Genomic DNA, 16,571 nt, shown 5'->3' with positions numbered 1-16,571 from the left:
ATTGATAAATAAGACCCAAACAGAGACTGTAAAAATTAAAATGTTATTTGGTTATAGGACAATCTTAGTACAATGGCTAAATAGCAGAATGTGTCACGGAAGAGACAATTTGCAACCTAGAAGACAAAGTTTAGAGGCTATCCCAGAATCCAGTGCAAATAGATAAACAAATAGAAAACATAAAGGAATATTGGAGAGTCAAGGGAGATAGGTCCAGATGTTTCAATATCCATCTAAGAAGCATTCTAGAAGAAAAGGGCAGGGGGGCGGAAGTGGAAGAGAGAAAATAATTGAAGAAAATTTTCTATAACAAAAAAAACCCTCAAAATTATAAAATTTAAAATAAAAACCCAAGGATTCTCAAAGTGAAATAGCCCACTGAATTTACAAGTATGCATATCATGTAAATGTTAGACTTGATTAGCCAATTAACAAGGTAAGTATAAACTATATATAGTTTTTGTAGCCAGCAAAAGAGGCTACATACATAGAACACACACACACTCACACGGGTAAAGCTGGGAAATTTTGAATAAGGTCTGTGGGTTGTACCAGCATAAATCACCTGGCTGTGATGTTTGTGGCAGGTAGCATTCTAAGGGGACCCTGTGGACCCTCATTTTTGTGTAATCTCATGGTCTTGAGTGTGGGCAGAACCTGTGAGTATACAGCAGTGTCATTCCCATACTTAAGTTATATAGAAACGGGGGTTTTCCACATGTAATTAATTCCCCAAGTTCACTGATCTTAAGTCATGAAATTTGCATTTTTGCCACAATAAATTACAGAGAGCACAAGCCTTTATCAAACATAGAACCTGCCCCACCACGATCTTGGGTTTCCCAACCTCCAAAATTGTGAGAAATCAATGTTTGTTTTTAATAAGCAAACCAGCAAAAAAGATACAGAGATTATCCTGGGTGGGTTAGATCTAGTCATGCGATCCCTTGAAAGGGTCAGGACTCTTCCTGGTGACAGAGGTTACAAATGTGAAAGGGATTTGAAGTCCTTCCCTGGTTTTGGAGTGGAGGATACCACGCGGCAAGGAAAGCAGTAACTTCTAGGAGCTAATAATGTGAAGACCATGATGTACCTACACGGTGGTATTTGAAGGAAACAACCTTACCCTCATTTACAAGAAAACGAGAAAGGCTGCAAAGAATTGAGCTATGCTTTCACCTTGAGAAGCTAGGAAAAAAATCAAAATAAGCTCCAGAACAAAATTAGTAAGCATGAAAGCACAAATTATCAAGATGAAAGGCAAACAACAACAACAACATGTAGATTTGGGGAAGAGAGCAAAGATACGTGAGCAACGTCCAGCGTGTCAAAGACAGGACGTAACTTTAAAGCATGAAAGAGAATATATTAAAGCGCCACAAATTTTAAAATCCATGTGAAACAGATGACTTCCTCAAAAAATAAAAATGTCCACAACTAGGGACAAAAAGAAATAGAAGCACCATACAGACCGATCTCCATAAAACATATTGAAAAGATGTTCAAAGACACACACCTGTAAACTACAACAGGCGCAGAGATTGCATGGCAAATTCTATAGACATTTGCAATTTATACAAGCAGTGTCTGAGCACAATAAAAACAGGTTTTAAGATCCTAAATAAAATATTTGCATATCAAATCCTGGATTTAGCAAAAGAATAATACATCATAACCAGCTTGAGTTTGTCCTCAGAATGCTAAAATGGCTCCATGTTAGAAAATCCATGAATATACGTTATTAACAGATTAATATAGAAAATTTACATGATCATCTCAATAAATACCAAAATCTCATTTGCTATAATGTCACCTCATACACAGTAAGAACTGCCACAAAAGTGTTTAAATCATTCAATAATCTCAAACAAAAGGAGTCCTGAGCAAGGCATTGTTTTGCTCTCTCTGTCTCCACACACACCCTTAACAAAATCCAGTGGTTCCAGAAGCCATTAAACAAGAGATTCTTACATTTTACTACATTAATATACATGCAAGGCTAAAACACGGTATACACCGCACTAGTGCAAGATGTTAATAACAGAGGAAAGTCTCAGGAGTCGGAATATGGGGGAGAGAGGGTGTATGCTTTCATTTGATCTTTGTAAAACTGTTCTGAGAAATGAAGTCTATTAACATAAAAATAAATGTGTCTAAGTTTATTTATCAACAAAGAGGAACAAAAAACAACCAGCTACAGAAAACATTTGCAACACGTTTTCTATCTATCTCATAATCTGTTAGTGAAGTGGTAAGTTGAAGCATGGCCTCTGAGAAGTTTGAATTAAAATTTAAAATCCACATACTCTTTAATTGAACAAGTTTATTTCAATGAGTTTAACATATAGAAATACCACAGTGAATGCAAATGTTTATCTATTAATGCGTTTAGTTCTAATTGTTTATATTAGGAAAAGACTGTAAACTAACTGATTATCAAAAGATTAAGGGACAATGACATATCCATGTAATGAAATACCAACCAGTCATGTTTCCAAAAGAGAAGTAGATTTGTAAGTACCAAGAGAGAATGCCGTATTCACAAGAGTGGTTGGTGGCGGTGTGGCAGAAAGCAGCGGTGGCGGGTGGAACCATTGGTGTTTGTTAAGGGTAGGTGTGTTTGAGAGACAGAGAGGGAAAAGCCATGCCATAGCTTACCAAGAGAAGGCTGCATATTAAAAGAAAGTCAACAGGCAGATGAATAAAGAAGATGTAGTACTACGCAGCCATAAAAAAGAATAAAATAATGCCATCTGAAGCAATAAGGATGGACGTAGAGATTATCATACTAAGTGAAGTCCGTTAGACAAAGACAAATACTATACGATATCACTAATAAATGGCATCTTTAAAAAATGTGACAAATGAACTTATTTACAAAAAGAAACAGACAGACACAGAGAAAAATTACGGTTATCGAATGAGAAAGTGAGGAAGGGATACATTAGAAGTTTAGGGATTAGAAGCTGAAAACTGCTGCTAAGTCGCTTCAGTCGTGTCCGACTCTGTGCAACCCCATAGACGGCAGCCCACCAGGCTCCCCCATCCCTGGGATTCTCCAGGCAAGAACACTGGAGTGGGTTGCCATTTCCTTCTCCAATGCATGAAAGTGAAAAGTTAAAGTGAAGGCGCTCAGTCGTGTCCGGCTCTTCGCGACCCCATGGACGCAGCTCACCAGGCTCCCCCGTCCATGGGATTTTATATAAAAAGACAAAGAACAAGGTCCTACTGTACAGCACAGGGAACTATATTCGATATCTTGTATAATAATAAACTATAATGGAAAGAATATGAAAAAGAATACACATACATTATATATATATATGCCTGAATCACTTTGTTGCACACCAGAAACGAACACGACACTGTAATAAACTATACTTCAACTTTTAAAAAGAAATAACTTTTTAAAAAGGCCACAGAGCTGGCGCTGGGAGAGAAAATGGAGACTGGGAGTCAGGAGTGTGAAAGAAAATGCTTTTTACCATTTATTTTTATTTAATTTGAAACTTTTCCCATGTACATATACTTAAAGATCTCTATCTTAGGGGGAAAAACCCAGGAAAGTAAGAATACAAAAGAATATTCTTACCTAGGTAAAAGTTGCCTATCTCAAACCCACAACGATAGTCAGATGTCAGAGTGACCCGTTAGAATCAGCCCCAATAAATTCAGACATAAGAAAGCATATGCAATATCTGTGCAAATATTCAAATTGTACCTGATGCAAAAAGATGGAGGGGCCCTATAAATTCTAGAAATTATATAAATTATCACATTCACAAATGATATAATTATCCACATAGAAAATCCAAAAGAATCAACTGAAAAATTAATAAAATTTTATTTTTATTTTATTAGAATATTTTTATTTATTTATTATTTTTTTCTTGCTTTTGCACTTTTTTTTTTTAATTTTATTTTATTTTTAAACTTTACATAATTTTATTAGTTTTGCCAAATATCAAAATGAATCCGCCACAGGTATACATGTGTTCCCCATCCTGAACCCTCCTCCCTCCTCCCTCCCCATACCATCCCTCTGGGTCGTCCCAGTGCACTAGCCCCAAGCATCCAGTATCGTGCATCGAACCTGGACTGGCAACTAGTTTCTTACATGATATTTTACATGTTTCAATGTCATTCTCCCAAATCTTCCCACCCTCTCCCTCTCCCACAGAGTTCATAAGACTGTTCTATACATCAGTGTCTCTTTTGCTGTCTTGTACACCGGGTTATTGTTACCAAATTCCATATATATGCGTTAGTATACTGTATTTATGTTTTTCCTTCTGGCTTACTTCACTCTGTATAATAGGCTCCAGTTTCATCCACCTCATTAGAACTGATTCAAATGTATTCTTTTTAATGGCTGAGTAATACTCCATTGTGTATATGTACCATAGCTTTCTTATCCATTCATCTGCTGATGGACATCTAGGTTGCTTCCATGTCCTGGGTATTATAAACAGTGCTGCGATGAACATTGGGGTACACGTGTCTCTTTCCCTTCTGGTTTCCTCAGTGTGTATGCCCAGCAGTGGGATTGCTGGATCATAAGGCAGTTCTATTTCCAGTTTTTTAAGGAATCTCCACACTGTTCTCCATAGTGGCTGTACTACAAATAATAAATGCTGGAGAGGGTGTGGAGAAAAGGGAACCCTCTTACACTGTTGGTGGGAATGCAAACTAGTATTAGAATATTTTTAAATTTATTCTAAGAAGTTTATCCAGGTAAATACGAGATTCACATATAGAAATCAATAGCCTTTTTTATGCATCAGATAAAACTAACCAAAAAGTATAACTTAAACACACACACACATATACATTCAAAATAGCCACATTTCACAGTACACAGGAATAAACATAGAAAAGAAACATGTCGTACTTTTGTGACAAAAATTATACAACTTTATTAAAGAATATAAAATAATATTTGAACAAATGGGGAGATATACCATGGTATAAAGATGTCAATTCTTCTATAAATTAATATCTCAATTCAGGGAAATCCCTATCAAATTGCCAGTGGACTTGAAACCTTTTTCTAAAATTCACCTAGAAAAGATATTTAAATAGAAACAAGTTAATTTTGATACAGAATGAGGGTGACAGTGTTCCATTCAAAGGGCGATAGAAATGACCCCTGAGTGGGTAAAGATGGTCCGCTTCACTAATAGAGGAATGCAAAATAAGATATGAAGATAGTTTTTGTCCTTCGATATCTTTCAATATCTAAAAGATAATTTTGGGGGGGAGAGAAACAAAAACTCACAGATACTGTTGGTGGAAGTTTAATTCGTCCAGTGTTTTTTTAAAGGTGATTTGGCAGATTAAAACCTTGTGCAAGTAATTCCCTGGTGGTCCAGAGGTTAAGACCCCATCCTTCCAATGGAAGGGTTGCAAGTTCAATTCCTGGTCAGGGAGCTAAGATCCCAAATGCTGCACAGTGCAGCCAAATGTTACAAAACAAACAAATAAAAAGCATGCATATGGTCCAATCCAGCAGTAACAAAGCTAACTTTCAGAGCTGACTCCAGAGTACATGTAAACAACCCACCCAAAGAGCCTGGTCAAGCATGTCATGTAGCACCAAGTCTTTCCAGCCCCAAACTAGAAACAATTCAAGTGCTCATTAGGAAGACAGTTTTTTTTATAAACATGGCACATCCAACTTAGGGAATACAGTGCAGTAGTTTAAAAAGCAAACCAACCTATTCCTATTGACGTTGCCAGAACTTCAAGCTCACTTATGTACTTGAAGAATGCGAGTTCTATGAAACAGTTTATGTTCAAAATCTGTACATAGCTGTGCACGTACATGTGATTGTAAATGTACAGAACAAAAACAAACGGTGAGCTTTTTCTCTGGGCACAAGGATTAGAGATGCAGTAAAATCAGAGGGACTCCAGCTTCCTCTATTTTCCTTGAAATTTCAAGATGAAAATGTAAGCCTATATTAATCATGTAGTTTTAAAACTCTCCCTGAAGTTAATGTGGCAATTTTTAAATTTAAGCACATTTTCCTTTCAAATATATTCATTTAAAATGTGTATATCATCACATATCTTTATTTTATAAGGGCCTGAATATTTTTCAACCTTATTAAAACCATTAGAATATTTTCAAGGTGGGGGAGTGGTAAGGTTATCAGTTGCCATTCTGGTTTCTCTATATAAGGACTTTAATCTTTATGTTATCACTGCAAGAAAACATCATCTCAGCATTATGGCACATGCAGTCTACATTCTCTAAATAATTCTAAACAAATCTGATATCGAACATCAGTGTTGCATCAGAAAACACATACTTGTAGAATGTCCAATGAAATACCAGTATTGCAAAACATCAGGGATCTTCTGGAAGGGTTAGTGGAGAATTGGTCTTTTTGTTAATCAGGAACCTTACTTTTGGATTCTTTTTCCAAAACTCTGTATAGCTTTGCTGGGGCATAAATTTAAAAGTGTTCCATATCTCATGATGATGTCTTGGAAAGCGTCTGAAAATTGGGACCACCACAGCTTCCTTATAAACATATGATATTTGGTTATTTGAAAAGCCATCGAGACAAGATGGAACATAGTCACATGCCCAAAGATTGAAATTTCTTGAAACGTGTTGCCTTTTTTCTGGGGAGATCTTCTTACGTCCCAAGCCCTGGAGAAGGATCACAAGCAGATTAGGAGGAAGATATTCAAGGCCGCACAGTTTGGAAGTCTTTAATAAAGCCACCTCCACGACATCTTGTGTTTAAATGACCACTCCTACAGGAGGCATCCTCTATCAACTTGTGGGAGGCTGTAAATTGACAAAACCTCCTGATCTTCACAGTCTTCAACTCCCACCCAAGGGGCTGGGCTTCTAGAGACACGGAGGACTGAACCAAAGAGACCCCAGCCTGGACAGCCAGGAAGCCCGAGTAGGTCCTCTACACCCATGCGGCTGTATCCACCTCAGGCTGCATCCCCAGCACTCAGTGGGAGGGCTCTTATTCCGAGAGATCCGGGGATTCTCTCCCATCCCAGAGGATTTCCAGTGAAGGAAGCAGCACCTGGGTCTCTACCCACAGGCTTCCTCCTCAAATCTTACTAATGTGACCATTAGAAAATTTACAAATTACATATGCAGCTCGCATATCTATTTCCATTGCACAGTGCTGTGTTAACCACCACCAACCAGCGCTATCAGACTTGGTTTTTTTCAGTGAGGGGGAAACACCATCTCCAGGAACAAGATAACTGCAGTTAGTAGGGACTCCTTCTTTATATCATGAAAATTCCGCATCCATTCCTTTGAGCCTCCTTATGGGTCCTGGCTCTGCTGTCCAGAGACACACATAGGCAATCCCTCCTTCTCATGACAGATCTTCACAAAAAAAGCTCACAAATTAGATGGTTTATGGGAAAGCACTTTGATAAGCATGAAGTTCACACACACACAAAAAAACCTAGGCAGAAGGGAGGCTGGTGTGGATTTTGAAAGCCACATGGGAATTTGAGAATTTACGCTTTTTATTCCCTCTGGTAACCTGTTATGAGGCTTTAATTTTATTCCAATTTTGAGGCCAGAAAATCAAGAAAATCAAGAGCCCTGATGTCGCTGTTCATTTTTTTGGCAATGTGGAGAGAAATACTCACAGAGTCAAGGTAGAACCCAGAGTCCTGAAAGCTGTGACGATTGTCGTGAGCAGAGAAGGGGAAGTTGTTATTTACTGCTTGCTGGAAAACAGCAAGGGGAGAGATAAAAAGGCACACATCAGAACCACAGCAGGCTTCCAGAACCTGCCTACAGTGGCCTGGAAGGAAGACGGAGGAGGCAAGTTGACCTCTAAGTGAGAACTAAACCCATCCACAATGATGGAGCAAACAGCACAGGGGTGAGGGCTTAGGTGTGCACATCAGCTCAAGGCTTTGAAACTCCACTTCATTGCCAGCTTTCTTAAAATTATAACAAGTTCTCTTTAAAATATCTTATTGAGAGGCAAGGAAAGGAAAGTGAGTAGGCATGGAATTGAAGACTGGAAAGGAATTCTGAAGCCATCTTCTTCATCTGGCCAATAAGGATCCTAGTAGACCAGAGCTCTCTGGTCCAGGGCTGCTAAGTGTGAAGTCAACCCTGCTTCTACCACCAGCCATTTGCAGCCCCTTAAGCTGCTCGTGAACTGGCCAGGGAGGTAGACATGGATGTTAAGAGCTCTGTTCATAGAAGAGTAACTTTATCGTCTGGACCAGGAGGTAGTTCCTTCTAGAGAGTATTTGAGGAGCCATGGTGACCAACTATGAAGTGAGGATCCTGCCAGAATGTTGGGATCCAGGGAGAGCTAGTGAGCAGTTCCCTCCAAGCAGTACCACCCACTTGGAGAGCCACGGGGGCACGTGGCCAGCGCCCTGGACTCACCTTCTCCCGCACTTTGTAGATCGGCGGAAGCTTCTCCTCCACTTGCCGAGATAAACGTGGACTGTGGGACTCTTTCAACATCGTACTTGTGATGGATTCTGGCGTCTTTTGTGTTAGTCCAATGTGAGGGAACTGGAAAAACAGCACATGCCTTGATTAAAACCAGACACATCTGAATCTCAAAGCCAAGTATCAGGGCTTCCTCTGTAAAAGGATTAAAATGCAATTTGGGTGCTTCTGGCGTGCGATGGAAATGGCATAATTTTCGTAATTTTCAAGTATCCTTTCCAGGACAAAAAATATTGTCATGGCCCAAGGCCACCACTGCCGGCCGTTTCAAGTTACAGGGGCCACCCTGCTGCTTGGAGCCTGGAAATGGTTTCGTGGCCTGGTAAGTGGGGGGTGCGGTCCCATGAGAGGGAGCCAATGAGCTCCAAGGAGACAGAGTGTGTTATTTGAGACCTTCCTGGTGGTCAGGGAGTGCCCCATACTTGGGGCCAAGCATTCAGCCCATGTTCCCAGGGGTGAGCCAACCTCCTGCAGGTAGGGGGTGCACCTTAGGGCATAGGAATGTGAGAAGGGTCGCGTTGAGTCTCTACAGAAAATGTAGGATGGTAGAGGGTGGGAAGATTATTTGGATGCCAGGGGTGAGCTGGGAGTGGGCTTTTGTATCTCTCTGTGAACAGGAGGGAAGGAAACAGGACTGGGTTGAGGGAGGAGGTCCCAAAGGAGGTCTAGACCAACCCCATAGGGAGCTCTAGACACGGAGTGGCTTCTCAGAGTCGGCCTGATGGAGTGAGGGGACCGGACCCTTGTGTGCTCTTGTCCATCAGTCACTGGGTAGGAGAGGAAGGCGGAGGACCCAGGAAGCAACTGACCTTGAGGAAGCAGCTCTTTTCAGCCAGGGAGTATCTAGGGTTGGACCCCTCCCCCCACCAAGCCACACTCTCAGCAGCTAGGCCAGGAGTCCATTCCCAAAGAGGGATGTGGGCCCTGCTTGATGGCCACTGTAGCTCACCCCAATTTTACATAAACAGCACCTCTTAAAAGCCACTCCTACAAAGTGGCCTTTGAAGTGGCGATCTCTAGGAGAGAAATATGAATGGAAACTAAGATACAAACAGAAGGCAAGACCCCAACTCAGCGAAAATTCTTGCAAAGGGAGGTAACATAATGTGGGGGTGGGTCACAGACAATAGATTCAACGTCCCTGGGTCCAATCCCAGCTCTCTCTCCTAGAAGGTCAGCCTTCTGCAAGAGACTTAATTTTTCCAGATCCCAGTTTCTTTATCTGTAAAATGGGAATAATAATAACCTACTTGATAGAGTGCACACATGCTAAGTTGCTTCAGTCATGTCCAACTCTTCCTGACTCCATGGACTGCAGCCCACCAGGCTCCCCATCCACGGGATTCTCCAGGCAAGAATACTGGAGTGGCTTGTCATGCCCTCCTCCAGGGGATCCTCCCAACCCAGGGGCTGAACCTGCGTCTCCTGTGGCTCCTGCATTGCAGATAGATTGCTCACCATTGAGCTCCTGGGGAAGCTCCACCTGATTGAGTAGATGTAATTAAAAGAGAAAAATGCACGAACCCAGAGAGTGTTCACTAGCTGTTGACAGGTTCTATTCTTGCTCACAGCTGTCCCCTCCCTTATCGCCAAGCCCACTGTCACACCAAAGGCCAGTCCCTCCCTGTCTTTGGGATTACAATGACATTGGTTAACACTGTTGTTTTCTCCCATTCCTTTTCAAGTCATGATATAACTGTACATATAACTATGGCTTTTGTTTAATCTCTGCACAAGAGCGCATTTAGTATGCTACTATTTATGTTAAAAGGTGGAGAGATTATGTCATCTGTATGGTACACTCAGTGGGGCACTTTTGGCAGAGAAAATGAGAAGCAATGGTTTATACGACACATAGCAATATGGAGAAGAAGAAACAGAATGAGCTCTGTAACCCAACACCATTTACGGAAATAAATAATCCATGCACACAAAACAACACTACATAATTTCCAAGAATACATCTCAGTAACAGAGTTCCTATTAAACACGTGTGAGTGGCTGCCCATGGGGTGAGCAGAGCAGGGACAGAGATCAAGGGCAAGGAAGTGACCACATGAACCAGCCACCGTCATATGGACCGGCCCTGCTGTGGATGAATGACAGGGTCCCTTTGGAGGAGGGCACCAGGGAAAAGGAAGGCTTCCTTGCCATCGTTTAAACATTTCTTAATTGAGTGCATCTATTACACTGTCTCATTTTCCACAACAAAAATAATCGTCTTTGGTTTTGATTAGAGTTATAATACTTGCTCATGGCTTTAAAAGTTCAGACAATAAAGAAAAACACAAGGACGGAATCTCACGCAGATTGTATAGGGCTTCCTAGGTGGTGCTAGTGGTAAAGGCCCCGGCTGCCAATGCAGGAGATGTAGGAGACGTGGGTTCCATCCCGGGGTTGGGACGATCCCCTGGAGGACGCCATGCCAACCCACTCCAGTATTCTTGCCTGGAGAATCCCATGGACGGAGGAGCCTGGTGGGCTATAGTCCATGGGGCCACAAAGAGTCAGACGCGACTGAAGCAATTTAGCATGCACATAGGATTGTATTATAAATGTGATTTCAAAAAATTACAAGTACCTTAAAAAATTTAACAGTTAACTTTTGGGAATTCCCTGGCAGCCAGTGGTTAAAAAAACAAAAACAAACCCAGTAACTTTTGGTTACCCTCTCCTTCCTCTTCTTGTCATCCTAGATTTAAAACAATCACAATAGCTCTCATATATTCCTTCACAAACACCTGTACCTACAAAGGGGACTTACCTAGCTATACAAAAATTGGACCATGTAACTCATACTATTTTGTACCTCACTTTCCTTTTTTCCCATTTTTATTGGAGTATAATTGTTTTACAATATTCTGTTAGTTTCTGCTGTACAACAAAGTGAATCAGCTATGCTGCTGCCGCCGCTAATCACTTCAGTCGTGTCCGACTCTGTGCGACCCCATAGACGGCAGCCCACCAGGCTCCCCTGTCCCTGGGATTTCCTTCTCCAATGCAGGAAAGTGAAAAGTGAAAGTGAAGTCGCTCAGTCGTGTCCAGCTCTTAGCGACCCCGTGGACTGCAGCCCACCAGGCTCCTCCATCCATGGGATTTTCCAGGCAAGAGTACTGGAGTGGGTTGCCATAAGCATACATATATCCCCTCCCTTTTAAGCCTCCCTCCCACTTGCCCATCCCACCCCTCTAGGTCATCACAGAGCACCAAGCTGAGCACCCTGTGCTCTACAGCATAACTTGCTTTTCTTGCTTAACATTGTTGTTCTTGTAGTTCAGTCGCTCAGTCGTGTCCAGATCTTTGCGACCCCATGGATTGCAGCACACCAGATTTCCCTTCCTTCACTATCTCCTGGAGTTTGCTTAAATTCATCACTTAACAATATACCATAGAAAATTTTCAAAGTCAACCTATCCATTTCTAATTCACTCTGTATTATATACACATTTTTTTATGTTTTTAAAGCAATTTTCAAGTAAGTATAAATAATACAAAGGGCCTCCAAACTCAGAGCCTTTCCCTTTTCTCTACCTCCAATCTGCTTTTCCAAGTTATGGAGAATCAGGCCATGGGTAGGGAGTTTTTCTACATCTAGAAGGGTTCTTCTCACCAGCTGAATGACAACTGACTTAAGTTCATTTGTATTCTGCAACACTATGGACTAAATCACTGTAAAAAAAAGTGGCTCTAACATTTTAATTTCACTCTTTTAAAATATATATTTAATGGCTATAACATGATAGCTGTGAAATAAACCCTTCTGTTAGATATTGTAACCATGAAATATAGCTTTTTAACTAGTTGGCAGTGAAATTTTTGCTGCATTCAATCACTCAATGACTTAAATATTAAACAGGAAGGGGAACGTGTGTGCAGAGTGCCTTTTCTACTCAGCAACAGCCAGATCACCACCAGCAAGGTCAACTGTGGAATGACTGTCACCTCCAATGTGGCAATTACTGTCTCCCAAATGGGCTGCTGCTGAGGCAAAATCAACAATTTCTTTAATTTTCCCAACTCGTCTAAAAGTTACTTAGGGAAACTTCATGTCACCACTGTTCTTTTTATTCTCTTAGGTGCCGGCAGCAGAAAGGAGACCCACACCGTAGGCTCTGGTTAGACTTTGGGGAGATAAAGTCTTCCTTCTTAAAATGGTTCCTGGTACATTCCTAGGATCCCCAGTAGGAGACGCCATGCTCTTTCTCGATTTCTCCCTTATTATAGAACACTGACTTTGGAGTAGCAACATGGCTGGTTTAAAAAATACCTCCCGAGGATTTCCTTGGTGGCTCAGTAGTTAAGACTTCACACTTTCAGTGCTTCCACTGCAGGGGACGTGGGTTCAATCCCTGGTCAGGGAGCTAAGATCGAGCTAAGATCGAGGCTTGGTCAAAAAAATAAAAACCCTCCTCCAACTCCCTTGCAGCTAAATTGGACAGTGACCCTTGAAATGAAAGCCTAAGTCTGTGGGTGGGGCTCCTGGGAAAGCGATTGCTTTCTCCAGGAAAAGGGGCGGATGCAACTGACAGGCTTTTTGCAATTCGCTTTCTCCTCATTTACCTGCCTGAGCTGACACCACACTGAGGGTGATAGGAGAGGCTGAGAAGAACCTGGGCCTCCGAAGACATCCCAGGGCATCTGTACCAGCCCTGAATTGCCTCCTTCTGCCCTGGTTGTTGATTCCAAGCAGGGCCCTGGGGGCCTCCAGGCCCAAAGCCGTTCTGTGTCCCCCCATTTCTTTGATGTCAGGAAATAGGTTTCCTTCAGCCTGCAAGACTTCCCTGAGTTCTAATGGGCAGACTCAAGCAGTTGTTAATTAGGAAAGGAAGGGGACGTGAGACCAGGGAGAAACAGTCAGGAGAAACGACACTGTAGCCTTGGGGCAAGGTCCTGGTTCCCCACTGAGGGATGCACACCACAGCAGCTTTGAGCTCGTTTGCAAATACTGAAACCCCTCAGGAGGGAGAAGTCAGTGGTTAACGACAGTATGCAGCCCACAAGGGCATCGACCTCAGACCGGTTGGACCCGAAGGTTGATGATGCTGACTCGCGCTTAGCTCACCACCAACCCATCAGAAGAATGTCCACAAGCTGATTACACCCTGTTTGATCCATTACTATAAAACTTCTCACTATCTTCTCCAAGCTGGGACGTACGTTTTCAAGGCAGGAGTCCACTGTGTTCCCCTTTGCCTGGCAAGGTTATAAAGTTATCCTTTTTTACTTCACCCAAAATCCTATTTCTGAGATTCGATTCAGCACCGGTGCACAGAGCAGCTGAGTTTTCAGCATCACTGTTACTCAAGGAACACAAACCCTTTTCTGGTGAAGGCTCTGTAGTCAGCTTTTTATAATAATATTCAGTCAAACATAATCCTGATACTGTAGATGATAAAAAGAGGCCAAGCTATTTAGTCTGAGAAGCTTACACTTGTTTCTTCCTGACCAGTTAGTGTAGGTAGTTCACTCCATTTCCCATCTCACTTTAGCTGCCAGGAAACTCAGAGTCAGATTTCTTTGACTCCAAATATCTATTGGTTAAGCAATATGGCCTGCGAATTTATGTTACGTATTTTATATATTTTCCATTTTCTATGTTTCTATGTTATATATTTTCCCAGTCTCAGCCTCTTAAAGTATATTTAATCTGGTTCTGAGGTTTTATTTTTATATACCTTATACTTTATTTTGAATATTTTCCATTCATTACTTTAAACCTTTGTGGAATGGAGCAGGGTATACAACAGGAAAGAATATCAGTATAAATACATATCCTTTGAGATCTGCAGGGGATTGGTTCTCCTCATCCCATCTTGTGGGTACCAAAACCCAGATATGCTCAACTTGCTTAGTTTGCCTTTGTGTCCATGGGTTCTGCACGGTGGACACACGTACTTCTATCACATATATTCATATATACTATGTGTATAATAGTAACGGTGCTTCCATGCATTATGCTAAGCGCCTTTGTATCAATTGTCTCATTCATCCTCACCATGGCCTCTTACCTTGGTAAATTATGCTTCCATTTAACAGATAAAGAGACTGAGATTAAGCCTTCAGGCCCCAATTTTCCAAAATATTTTCCATTTTTTTCCTTTTAAACAAATCTTTAAACAAATTTCTATGTATTACTGCCCTAAAAGAGGTTAGTACCACTGTTTTCTGTGATACAGCCAGTGGGAAAAAAAGACAAAGATACCAGGTCCATGGAATTTATATTCTAGGAGGGAGAGAAAAGTCACACATATAATAAATTAGTATGTCAGAAGATGCGTGCATGCCTGCTAAGTCACTTAAGTCGTGAACAGCTCTGTGTGACCCTGTGGACTGCAGCCTGCCAGGCTCCTCTGTCCATGGGATTTTCCAGGCAAGAATAGGAGTGGGTTGCCATGCCCTCCTGCAGGGGATCTTCCCTACCCAGGGATCAAACCTATGTCTCTTATGTCTCCTGTATCAGCAGGTGAGTTCTTTACCACTAGCGCCACCTGGGAAGCCCATGTCAGAGGATAGATGTTATAAAAAACAGAAAAAGCAGAGAAACACAGCAATTACTACCTCGTGAACATTCACAAGATACCAGTCTGCTGAGTGGTTTATGCACAGACTAATTTCATTTGATCCTCCAAGAATCGGATATGAGATTCCCATTTCACAGGTGAAAAAACTGACACGGGATGAAGGGATTTGTCAGACGTCATACTATGGGAAGTAGCAGCAGTAGGATCTGAGCTCAGTTCTGTGCCTGACCACACCCCTGTGGCCTGAGAAAGGTGAGAGAGGGTATCACGCTTCTTACCCATCTTCCATCCTTGTCTAAGGGTGGGTTGAAGCGTCTCCCTTTGACCATTTTGTGCGGGAAACTGAAGGGGGCTGAGACTGGCGCTCTTATCCCTCCATGGCCTCATGAGCTGTGCGCCTGGGAAGCCACTCCTCCTTGTTCCTGGCCTCTAATTCGCAGGCTCTACCTGGAAGGGAAGTCCGGGAGTGGTCCCTGTTGTCATAGCATCAGAGCCCACCCATCACAATGGGGCAGGAGTGTGGGTCCTCCAGCCGCCCGAGGGCTCCTGCTGCTCTGCAGAGTGTGAGTCCCAGGGCCCCAGGTGAGGAACCCCAAACACAGGCCAAACAGGTGGGGCACCAGATGGTCCTGAGACAGTGGCCCACTCCATACCCTCCAAATCCTCGAACAGACGACTTCTGCGTTGAATGTCTTCATGGTCACCATCTGCCCCAGCCTCTTGGTCTTCAGAGAAATGAGGTGACTCTGCCTTGTCTACAGCCATGGCATGACACCGGGTCAGGACCCAGGTCTCCCCACGGGCTCCTTTCACAGCTGCTTCCCTGCCCAGTTGGGGCTCACTCACTGTGCACTCACCATGCTGCATGCAACTAAGACCGTGAGGAAGAGGCAGTCATGAGTCATTATTCAGTGCCAGGTGCTGCGCTGAGCACTTTTCACATGTTTTATGAACTGTTGGTGTCTACAAATGAGGAAACAGGGCCTTGTACCTAGTGGAGGGGGCACCAGGTCATAGGACATCCCCAGGGCTCATGAGCCTTTCCCAGGGCCAACTGGTCTCCCCCAGCCTGTGGCGGCAGCTCCTGAGGGCTAACCTTCCTCCATCGCCCAGACATACACGTGCAGCCTCACTTCTCAGTGAGGTGATTTCTGCTTCCCTTCCTTCCTCCCTTCCTCCCTTCCTTTCTCTCTTTCTCTTTGTTTTTCATTCTCTCTTCCTTCCCTCCTTCTTTCTCCATTTCTTTCTTCTTTTCTTTCTTCATTTCTTCCTCTCCCTGCCATTCTCCTTTTTTAATGCTCTGTCTTGACCATTCTCTCAGCTACTCCATGTAAAAGTAAGAGTACGCATCTGCAGGAGACTGTGCCTGGCTCTCTTGGCAGGAAATTGTGTCCTCATCCCTCTCTTCTCGTAATCACGGCCAGGGTGTCCTCACAAGAGCTGTGTGTCAGGGGCACAGGACCTCTCCTCTGGCCAGCACTGAGGGCCCAGGGCCTGGTGGCTCCTGGGGGAGATGCCTGCAGTGGAACACGGACCAAGACCAGGCACGTGTGAGTAACCAGCTCCACTTACAGACGGGG

General features: G+C 42.7%; 1 protein-coding gene across 2 annotated transcripts; it reads right to left on the bottom strand.

Moving 5' to 3' along the window:
• Window positions 1-4,888: 4,888 nt before the first annotated feature.
• TEX36 (testis expressed 36) lies at window positions 4,889-15,427 on the bottom strand. 2 transcript variants are annotated; one of them, XM_027528868.1, is made up of 3 exons: window positions 8,402-8,577; window positions 7,642-7,722; window positions 4,889-6,661 (listed from the first exon to the last, which is right to left on the bottom strand). In XM_027528868.1, exons 1-3 carry the CDS (start codon window positions 8,480-8,482, stop codon window positions 6,353-6,355), a joined length of 471 nt encoding a protein of 156 aa, XP_027384669.1. In that variant the 5' UTR covers window positions 8,483-8,577; the 3' UTR covers window positions 4,889-6,352. The 2 variants fall into 2 exon arrangements, with proteins under 2 accessions (XP_027384669.1, XP_027384670.1); XM_027528869.1 differs by lacking the exon at window positions 4,889-6,661 and adding an exon at window positions 15,270-15,427 and having other exon boundaries at window positions 7,474-7,722; window positions 8,402-8,533.
• Between the last annotated feature and the right edge of the window lie 1,144 nt (window positions 15,428-16,571).

Source organism: Bos indicus x Bos taurus, chromosome 26, assembly GCF_003369695.1.
Source record: "Bos indicus x Bos taurus breed Angus x Brahman F1 hybrid chromosome 26, Bos_hybrid_MaternalHap_v2.0, whole genome shotgun sequence".
In the NCBI taxonomy this organism is placed as follows: Eukaryota; Metazoa; Chordata; class Mammalia; order Artiodactyla; family Bovidae; genus Bos; species Bos indicus x Bos taurus.
Note: the sequence above shows the minus strand (reverse complement) of the source record. Positions and strands in the feature narration are given on the sequence as shown.